Here is a 10,858-nt window from a genome sequence, read left to right as displayed (position 1 = left end):
TGGTTGCAGAGTCCTTCAACTGTGCGGTGCTAGATAGCAGATGCATGTCTACAGTCTGTGGAATAGACTGGTTAAAATGCTAACCTGGACTCCTTAAATGACAAGGACTGGAATAAGGTTAAAGAATTTGAGGGTTCCATCAGTTTTAGATTTGGAGATGATAATACCCTAAAATCTTTAAAAAGGGTAGTGATTCCCTGTAAGATAGCTGGAGTCAATCATTTCATCAACATTGACATAGTGTCTAGCAAAATACCGTTACTGTTGAGCAGACCATCAACAAAGAAAGCGCAAATGAAGCTGGACATGGAAAATGACAAGGCCATCATATTTGGAAAACCTGTGGATTTACAATTTTACACAATCTGGACATTACTGTATTCTTTTAATGAAACCTAACTTTTCTACTAAGGAGATAAAGAAGTGTTATTAGCACCAGGGGATAGGAATTTAGAAGTCAAAAAGGAAATTGTGTTAAAATTGTATTGGCAATTTGCCACCCTTCTTCGCAAAGATTAAAAATTTTGCAAAGGGATGGAGAGTGCACTAAACTTATATCACACCTATCGCTTATCTCCTCTATATGTAAGAAATACAGAAGGACACCGTTACAGCTGATAGTGAGCCTACCCTTAGCGAGGGATTTCCATGAAGTTGTAGCGATGGATTTAAAGGTGTAGGATGAAAAAAAAAAGGACATTTTTATTTTACATTTCGTAGATTTGGCAACAAAGTTTAGCCAGTCCACAATCATATACTGTAAAGAAGTGAAAATAGTTGTAGATCAGGTCATGGAAAAGTGGATAGGGACCAGAATGGGACCACCAGGAAAATTCCTCACTGATGATGGGGGAATTTGCTAATGATAAGTTTTGGGATATGTGTGAAAACATGAGTATAATAGTTATGAATACAGCAGCAGAAAGCCCTTTTAGCAATGAAGTGTGTGAAAGGAATCACGCGGTGATTCCTTCATAAAATATTGGCAGATGGATCAAGCTGTAAATTAACATCAGCTTTAGTATGGGCAGTCTCTCCTTTGCCCCCTGCCTATCGCTGGCCTTCTATTCAGCTTCACCTGCTCCACCATCCCCCCCACCCTTAAACAGTATACATTTCAACACATTTCTACTTCTCTTTAGCTCTGAAGGGTCATGCGGACTCAATGTTAACTCTGTTTCTCTCCCCATAGATGCTGTTGGACCTGAGTTTTTCCAGCATTTTCTGTTTTTGTTTCAGATTTCCAGCATCCACAGTATTTTTGCTTTTTTCCCTCTTTAAGATAGCTTTAAGGTAGGACATGAGCTAATCAAGTTACAATTTGAATTCCTGGCAGTTGGAGGACAGTCACATGACAACCCAACCATTTTGTGAGTTTTATGCACAGGCTCTCTCTGTAGAATGGAACAAGCAGCTGAGAGAGATCTCACATGTCTCTCTCTTCACGCAAATTGCAAGCTTTGGGTTCTGCCTGTTATTGTTGATTTTCTCTTTCCATGTGCAACAGACAGAGATTTTAAAGGAAGAACTTAACTACACAGCTATGTCTGCAGAAGAAAAACCAACAACTCCATCTTTAAATCTGAAGCATTGAGACCATCAAATTCAGCTTGAAGCCGAACTACTGACTGTATACTCTTAATTTTTATAGGCTCTAATTAGGCCAACCTTTTCTTCCCTGCTCTAAACTGTATTGGTTTGTGTGTGGACTTTGAGTGTGCGTGGGAAACTCAGTGCATATTTTATTATTTCGCATAGATTGGTTTAAGTATAATAAAACCTCTTTCTTTGTTGAACTCAAGAAAACCTGTCCTATTGGTTTTTTTTATGATCACAGCATGTACTCATTGAATTGGCACATATCCTCCTCGAACAAGAAAAACATAGTTGCAGTCAAACGAAGAGAGGGAAAAGAGGAGAGCAATTTCAGCCCTCCTCGCTTGGTCGTAACAACACCTTCACCTATTATATGTGTTTGCTGTTTCAACGTGCACTACCCTATATTTATCCACATTTCAGCGCCATCTGCTAGTTTTTAGGAACCTACTTGCTCCAGATACCTTTGAAGTCCATCAACCTCTTTTGTAATAGTCATCCCACCACATAACTTAGTATTTATTAACAAACCTTACTGAGTGCTGGATAAACTTTACCATTTGGAAGCAGTCTTTTTTTTTTAAAAACCAACTGAATATGTATTAATGTCCAATTTAACTGAGTTCTGCCGAAGGGTCATGAGGACTCGAAATGTCAACTCTTTTCTTCTCCGCCGATGCTGCCAGACTCGCTGAGTTTTTCCAGGTAATTCTGTTTTTGTTTTGGATTTCCAGCATCCTCAGTAGTTTTTTGTTTCTAAAGAAAAAAAAAGTTACGCAGCGAGATGTGGTATGATTGAAAGGTTACGGGGAGAAGGCGGGAGAATGGGGGTTGAGAAACTTATCAGCCTTGATTGAATGGCGGAGCAGACTCGATGGGCCGAATGGCCCAATTTCTGCTCCTATGTCTTATGATTTGAAACACACTGGCTGAAAGGATGGTGCCTGTAGAATCACTTTCAAAATGGAATTGGATAAATACTTGGGGGGGGTGTGGGGTGTGCAGGGCTTTGGGGAAAGAGCAGTGGGGGCTGGTTGGATGGATCTTTCAGGCACAGCAAGGATGGGCTGAATGGCCTCTTCCTTTGTGTTGGTGAGACCCTGCGATGTAAGGCTGGGGAACCTGGGACCTGTGCCTGTCGTGGGGGGGTCATGGATGGGAGTAGGTCAGTTTTAGAGGGTGAGGTGGGGCAATGTAAATGATGGATGTGTTTCCCAGAGTCGCAGTGAATGTTGCCCCCCCCGCTCCCTTGGCTCTGGTGCTGCACTCGCCCCGGACGCATTTGACGGTCGTACCCGCCCTTAGCAACCCGGCTGGGGTCTGACAGGCGGCGGCAGCGGGCGGCGGCTCCGACACCGGGGATCATGAGGCAGGTAAGGAAAGGCCATTGTCGGACAGGCCGCTGCTCTCAGGCTGTCGAAGGCCGTTTACAGGCATCGTCCAGCCGCTGGCGGAGGTCTCGCTTCCCCACCCCCCCCCCCCCGCCTCCCCGCAGGTAAAGGCTGACCCGGGTCCTTTCATTTGCTAAAACCCCATTTCTTCTTCTTCTTCTTCACCATCTTCAGGCGCTGGTCGACGACACCGAGGACGTGTCCCTGGATTTCGGCGCTGAGGAGGAGGAGCTGGCGCTGAGGAAAAATAGGATCAGGTAAAGGGCGCTAACGGCATTGACACCTGAGCCAGGTGTGGGTAGGACAACATTGACCCCCCCTCCCTCACCCAACTCTCTCTCTCTCTCCCCCCCCCCCCCCAGCCAGGTGTGGATAGACAACATCACTCCTCTGAGCCAGGCGTGGATAGGACAACATTGACCACCTGATTGGACCAGGTGTGCCTGGGACAACATTGACCACCTGAGGTACTAGGTGTGGCCAGGACAACATTGACCACCTGAGAAGCCAGGTGTGGATAGGACAACATCACTCCTTTGAGCCAGGCGTGGCTCGGGGAGCACTGACCCCCCGATGGACCAGGCGTGGCCGGGAGAACACTGACCCCCCCCAATGGACCAGGCGTGGCCGGGAGAACACTGACCCCCCAATGGCCTAGGTGTGGCCAGGAGAACACTAACCCCCCGATGGACCAGATGTGACCAGGAGAACACTGACCCCCCCGATGGACCAGGCGTGGCTGGGAGAACACTGACCCCCCGATGGACCAGGCGTGGCTGGGAGAACACTGACCCCCCGATGGACCAGGCGTGGCTGGGAGAACACTGACCCCCCGAGGTGCCAGGCGTGGCTGGGACAACACTGACCCCCCGATGGACCAGGCGTGGCTGGGAGAACACTGACCCCCCGAGGTGCCAGGCGTGGCTGGGAGAACACTGACCCCCCGAGGTGCCAGGCGTGGCTGGGACAACACTGACCACCCGAGGTGCCAGGCGTGGCCGGGACAACACTGACCCCCCCATGGACCATGCGTGGCCGGGACAACACTGACCCCCCGAGGTGCCAGGCGTGGCCGGGACAACACTGACCACCCGAGGTACTAGGCGTGGCTGGGACAACATTGACCTGAGTAGGTGTGGCTGGGACATTATTCACCTGAGCCAGGTATGGCCGGGAAAAACTGGCCTTTGTACCAAGGACAGCTTGGAAAAGGAGAAACTTCAGTTCAATTGCTCTCATATAATTTTCCTAAGATACTTTCAGCTAACATTCATAATTTTGCATCTGTCCCAAAATCAGGGGCTGAGGTTTATGTGATTTGAAATGATTACATATCCCTTTTAGATCTGTGAAGATGTATTTAGTCTTAAGAATGACCCATATATGTAGAGTTTGCTTTTCAAAAAAAATCCCAAATGGATGAGACTTGGCAGGTTGAATTTTGAAAAAAAGGTACAGTTCAGTAGTTTGGGTTGTGAGTTCAAATCCCATCATGACAAGCTTTGAATTGAATTCAGTATTTGTGGCAAATATGCAGGCTGGCATCAGAATAAATGGCTATATTGGTTTGTCAGATAATAGCATAAGAAATAGGAGTAGGCTATTTGGCCCTTCAAAAGCCTGTTCTGCCATTCAACTACATCATGACTAATCTACCTCCACACCACTTTCCTGCCCTATCCCCATATCCCTTAGTATCCAAAAATCTATTAATCTATGTCTTGAATATACTCCATGACTGAGGATGCGCAGCTCTCTGAGGTAGAGAATTCCAAAGATTCACAACCTTTTGGGTGAAGAAATTTCTCCTCATCTCAGTTGTAAATGGCTGACCCCTTATTCTGAGACTGTAACCCCCCTAGTTCTAGATTCCTCATCAAGGGGAAATGTTTTCCTGGCAGCTACTCTGTGAGATCACCTCACTGTTAATTTTTCTTGGAATCATAGGCCTAGTGTACTCAATCTCTCCTCATTCCATGACAATCCCCTCATTCAAGGAATCAGTCTAGTGAACCTTACTGTAAAAACCCATTTGGTTTACTAATATGCTTTAGGGAAGGGAATCTTCCACTCCTTCCTAGTTGAATCTACATGTATCATCAATCCCACATTATATGTCCCCTTAGGTGACCGAGCAAGCCATTCAATTGTTAGAGCAGTGACAGGAAGCTAATAAATGCACTCTTGCCTGTGTCACCCATATCCTGGTATCAGATTAAAGATGAAATGAACAATGAGTTGACTGTCAAGATTAATCAAAACTCAGTGATTATCTCACTCTCTCAGTTAGCTTAAAACCCAATCCATTTTCATAAAGCTCAGTCTAAATAATAAAGATGGCCTCCTTTTGCCTGTGGGTTTGTAATCTGTGTCACTTTACGCTGTTGGTAACAGTTACTGCTCACGTTCCCTCTTGTTGATATTAGGATTCAGTTCCATCTTCTAACTCCTATCATTACCTCCTAATTAGTCATTGTCCCTTGTTCCACTCTAGGACTGAAGTGCTTGTCTGAGTGTTAAAATGTGATGTATTTGGATGTGTTTATGCAGTGCGACAGCTCTAGTGTTGAACCAGTTTCTCCCTATCTGTGAAACCACATCCTAGTGTGAAGAAAGCAGTGAACACTGGGAAAATGCAAGGAGTGAAATTTATGATCAGCAAGAATGAAGTTGAACAATAAGCCATATAACTAGCTCTGACCCTTTTTAAATTTATGTTGTGATGTTGCATACTTGAAAAAATCAGTTACAGTCTTAAACCAAAATGATCACCACTGTCTTGTTCAGAAATATCTTTCTTTCATTATGCTGGTTGTCCCACTTCTATCAGCTTGTGTTTTTGGTGTTAGGCCCAGTAAGTGTCATGACTGTAACTTCTTGTTACAGTTGTTACAACTGGATTTATATGAAATTTACATTGGGTGCTGAATGCCTTCTTTTGTAAGAGGTAGTTTTCCAGTTTGTTTGCTTATCCTGTCAATATAACATTATATGTTGTGACTGGCAAATGCTAAGCACTATCTCTGATGTACTCTTTGTACAGTAGCAGTCTTGTCGGACCGCTTGTTAATTAACAGCTCTCTGACAGTCACACTGTTGGCCGATACAGAAGAATGACAATTCAGCTTCAGAGATAAAGCATTGTTAATGGGAGCTGACCTATTCCTGATGTAAACCAAACCAGGTTTGTTTTCTAAACATCGTCGTTACTTTAGTAGCTGTTTTTTTTTTAATAAATGCTTGCTGCTGCCATTCAGGCTCTGACACTGGTGTAAGAAGCTCCACAGAAGCAGAGGTGGCGGCTACTGGCTGATCTTCACTTCAACACCTATTTACTAAAGCAATTCAAAATTGATTCCGTTGCCTGTGCTCTCCCTGTGGCCCTCTATTTTTCCCTCCTTCAAATATTTATCTATTTTTCCACATAGACATGGCATACACTTATGATTTCATTTCAAAAATCAGATTCTAAGTTCCTGTTTTGGTAGAGCAATCTCTCAAGTGATGCATGGTTCTGTTTTTACAGTGCCTGTCTCTATTGTGTAATATGGAGACCCAGGGCACATTTACGCCCTGGGAGCGAGCTGCAGAAAGGCATGAATTTCTTCCTCTATTGACTGCAATTCTAATTGTGAATGAAATAAGAGTCAAGGCGCACCTGAGTGTTTCATAAACCTATGGAAAATTGGGGCTTTGAATAAGCTTGTGGGTTAAGGCTGGTGGTTTTAGTGAAGATTTCAGTATTCCACAGTCGAGTCCATTTTGTCCGCAGAGATGAACTCCTGATGCACTGTATAAAAGGAGGAATGAACCATGCAACATTATTGTACCAAAATGAGAGGCTAGAGTTTGATGTAAAAATACCTTGCAAGTCCAATAAGTGGGACAAGCTCCCAGCATTTACTTCTCTGAAATTGTCAGCTTTAACCCGATGACAAATTTGTATAATTGCTAAAATGTGCTACTGGGCCTCTGAATCGCAGTTCGTTTACACTTAAAGAGCACAGCAAGGAGGCAGTATCATGTGCCTGTTTCCCATATTTTAAATGCACCTTGAAGAACTAACTGCAGTTTGGGCATTTGGAGTACTTCTATTATGCCCCTTGACCTTCCTTAATAACATTAACTGTTTTGGATAATGTAGTATTTTACAGCATAGAGAGGGGCTTTTTAGTGCCTGTGGTGATTCTCTGAAAAAGCTTTCAACCTAGTTCCATTGTCTTGCTCTTTCTCCATAGCATTTTGTTTATGTCAATCCCTCAGAGTTTGGGAAGAGATCAGTAGGTTTTGATAGGCAAGTTTATCAATGGATATAGAAGAAAGGCAGGTGAATGAAATTCAGTTACCCATCATCCATGTAATAGAATGGCAAAACAGGCTTCATGGGCTGAATGGCCTCCTCCTGTTCCTATGTTGTACTCTCACTTTTAAAACTTTTGTATCTGGAGCCTGGAGTCTCACTGCTTTTCTCTTTTTAACATTTAGCAAATTAGTAAATATTTTTTCTTATTCCTCCTCCCAGATATATTACCTCAACATGACTGCATTAAATTTCACCTGCCAATCTAACTGACTAATTGGTAGTGGATAAGCCTTTAGAAGACAAAAATGGGCTAAATTTATTCACTTAGGGAGATATTTGTTAACTAAAGGCAGCTAGCAAGGATTTTTAAAAGGCAAGTGATATCTGATAAATTTATTAGAGTTCTTTTGGAGGAGTGTTAACAAATTTGTGATGGATGTAATGCAAATCAATTGTCAAAAAGCATTTGATCTGGCACTTGTTACTGAAATCAAGGTGTACGATATTAATAGGAATGTGAATGTATGGATAGAAAATTGGCTAAAGGACAAAGAATAATGGTTAATGAGGGTGTTTGGGCTAGAGGAATGTAAGACAGTAGTATTCCTAAGGATCAGTGTTGGAACTAATGCTGTTGAAATATATATGATCTTTAGCCTAATCATCTCCTGTTTAAAAATTTCCCATTGCTTTTCAGTTGTTTTTCTGTTCCATTCATTTCCATCGGTTTCTCTCTTTATTTACTTGAAATTTGCCTCATTTTATCCCAAATTAAGTGCCTTCATCTTTGACTCTTCTCTCCTCTTTTAAGTTTTTATATTGAATCTAATTGTTAAGATTGCTGTTTCTCCTACACCTGCATTATCTATTTGCCCTACTTCATTTCTTAGAACTAAATCCAACTAAAAATACACGGTCTATAAGGTATCCTAGAATTATTGAAATCTCTCTTCTTTGTGACACACAGTAAATGTTGAGTTGATGGGTCATGAAGATGGTGATCTTGTAGCATAAGGATCTGGCACATAAAGGGTTAACGTGGACTTAGTACAGTACTGTCCATACAGTGATACAAGAGGACACATGACCTGCACCTAGGGGCCTGTGCAGTGTTGGACAGAGTTGTGTGTAGAAGTAAGCATGGAGACAGCTTCTAGCTTGGACCTTTACTGTATCTATGTATATAGTTCCTGACAGTTAGTAAATACTTGCTATTGAACTACCTTAGACTATAAATACCTTAATAATACCTAACAAACTATGCCCAACACCTTAAAAAAGATCTCATAACTGAAATTCTCTCACCTTTTCAGTGACTTTTTACAGTGGTGCTTCCAGCTCTCTGATGTAAAACCAGGGGCCAGAAATCAGAGTTCTAAATTGGTGGAAGGCCGATTTTAATAAGATCAGATATGATTTGGCCAGAGTGGACTGGGAGCAGCTACTTTTAGGTAAATCTGTGTCAGAGCAGTGGGACTCATTCAAGAAGGAAATAGAGAGAGTACAGGGCCAACATATTCCAGTAAAGGCAAAGGGTGGGACCAAAAAATCCAGGGAACCCTGGATGTCGAGGGATATACAGGATTGGATAAAGCAATAAAGGGAGGCTTATGGCAGATACCAAGGGCTCAAAACAGCGGAAGCCCTAGAGGAGTATAGAATGTGTAGGGGGGAACTTAAAAAGGAAATTAGGAGAACAAAAAGGGGACATGAAAAAATATTGGCAGGTAAAATAAAGGAAAATCCAAAGTTATTTTACAAGTGCATTAAGAGTAAGAGGATAACGAGGGAAAGAGTAGGGCCCATTAAGGACTGTAGTGGTAATTTGTGTGTGAAGCTGGAAGACGTAGGTAGGGTTCTAAATGAATACTTTGTGTCAGTGTTCACAAGTGAGAGGGACAACATGGGTATGGAAATCAGGCAGAAGGACTGTGATATAATTGAAGAAATTAGCATAGAAAGGGAGGAGGTTCTAAGTGTTCTGGCAGGCTTAAAAGTAGATAAATCTCCAGGCCCGGATGAAATGTATCCCAGGCTGTTGAGTGAGGCAAAGGAGGAGACAGCAGGTGCGCTGACAATAATTTTCAATATCTCTCTGGCCACAGGAGAGGTGCCGGAGGACTAGAGGACAGCCAATGTGGTACCGTTAATCAAGAAGGGAGGAAAGGATAAACTAGGGAACTACAGGCCAGTCAGTCTAACCTCAGTGGTGGGGAAACCATTCGAAGCAATTCTGAGGGACAGAATTAATCTACACTTGGAGAGGCAGGGATTAATCAAGGACAGTCAGCATGGTTTTGTTAAGGGGAGTTCATGTCTGACCAATTTGATTGAATTTTTTGAAAAGGTGACCAGGTGTGTAGATGAGGGCAATGCATTTGATGTTGTCTACTTGGACTTCAGCAAGCCTTTTGATACGATCCTGCCTGGGAAACTGATAATGAAGGTAAGAGCCCATGGGATCCATGGCAATTTGGCAAATTGGATCCAGAATTGGCTGAGTGACAGGAAGCAGAGGGTGATGGTCGAGGGCTGTTTTTGTGACTGGATGCCTGTGTCCAGTGGGGTTTCACAGGGATCAGTGCTGGGTCCTGTGCTGTTTGTGGTAGATATAAATGACGTAGACTTGAATTTAGGAGGGTTGATCAGTAAGTTTGCGGATGACATGAAAATTGGTGGGGTGGTAAATAGTGAGGAGGATAGCCTTAGATTACAGGAGGATATAGACGGGCTGGTCAGATGGGCTGATCAGTGGAAAATGGAATTTAATCCAGAAAAGTGTGAGGTGATGCACTTGGGCAGGACAAACAAGTCACAGGAATACACGATGAATGGTAGGACCCTGGGAAGCACCGAGGATCAGAGGGACCTTGGTGTGCATGTCCACTGGTCCCTTAAGATAGCGGGACAGGTAGATAAGATGGTTAAGAAGGCATATGGGATACTTGCCTTTATTAGCCGAGGCATAGAATATAAGAGCAGGGAGATTATGCTGGAATTGTATAAAACGCTGGTTAGGCCACCGCTAGAGTATTGCGTGCAGTTCTGGAATCTGCGTTATAGGAAGGATGTGATTGCGCTAGAGTGCAGAGGAGATTTACCTGGACTGGAGAGTTTTAGTTATGAGGAGAGATTGGATAGACTGGGGTTATTTTCCTTGGAGCAGAGGAGATTGAGGGGGGATATGATTGAGGTGTATAAAATTATGAGGGGCATTGATTGGGTAGACAGGAAGGAACTTTTTCCCTTGGTGGAGGGATCAATAATCAGGGGGCATAGATTTAAGGTAAGGGGCAGGAGGTTTAGAGGGGATGTGAGGAAGAATTTTTTCACCCAGAAGGTGGTGGGAATCTGGAACTGACCGCCTGAAAGAGTGATAGAGGCAGATACCCTCAGAACATTTAAGAAGTATTTGGATGTGCACTTGTGATGCCATGGCATACAAGGCTATGGGCCTAGTGCTGGAAAATGGGATTAGGTACTTGTTTGACCGGCGCAGACACAATGGGCCGAAGGGCCTTTTTTGTGCTCTAGATCTCTATGACCAATGGGTAATCTTGTAATATGT

The 10,858-nt window shown here is 43.4% G+C and overlaps 1 protein-coding gene across 2 annotated transcripts in view; it reads left to right on the top strand.

The window, feature by feature from the left end:
• The first annotated feature begins 2,621 nt into the window (after positions 1–2,621).
• The window catches only part of LOC144691028 (Golgi apparatus membrane protein TVP23 homolog A-like), a 50,498-nt gene continuing 42,261 nt past the window's right edge, over positions 2,622–10,858 (top strand). Inside the window, exons 1-2 of one of the 2 annotated variants that reach the window (XM_078559030.1) lie at positions 2,622–2,969; positions 3,162–3,244. In XM_078559030.1, the coding sequence (XP_078415156.1) occupies positions 2,961–2,969; positions 3,162–3,244 (92 nt within the window). In that variant the 5' untranslated portion in view covers positions 2,622–2,960. The remainder of the gene's footprint in view (positions 2,970–3,161; positions 3,245–10,858) is intronic. The other variant, XM_078559029.1, reaches the window with a different exon arrangement.

The sequence above is a fragment of the Cetorhinus maximus genome, chromosome 15 (assembly GCF_964194155.1).
Source record: "Cetorhinus maximus chromosome 15, sCetMax3.hap1.1, whole genome shotgun sequence".
Classification (NCBI taxonomy): Eukaryota; Metazoa; Chordata; class Chondrichthyes; order Lamniformes; family Cetorhinidae; genus Cetorhinus; species Cetorhinus maximus.
The sequence above is the reverse complement of the archived record's forward strand: the minus strand, read 5'-3'. Positions and strand labels throughout refer to the sequence as shown.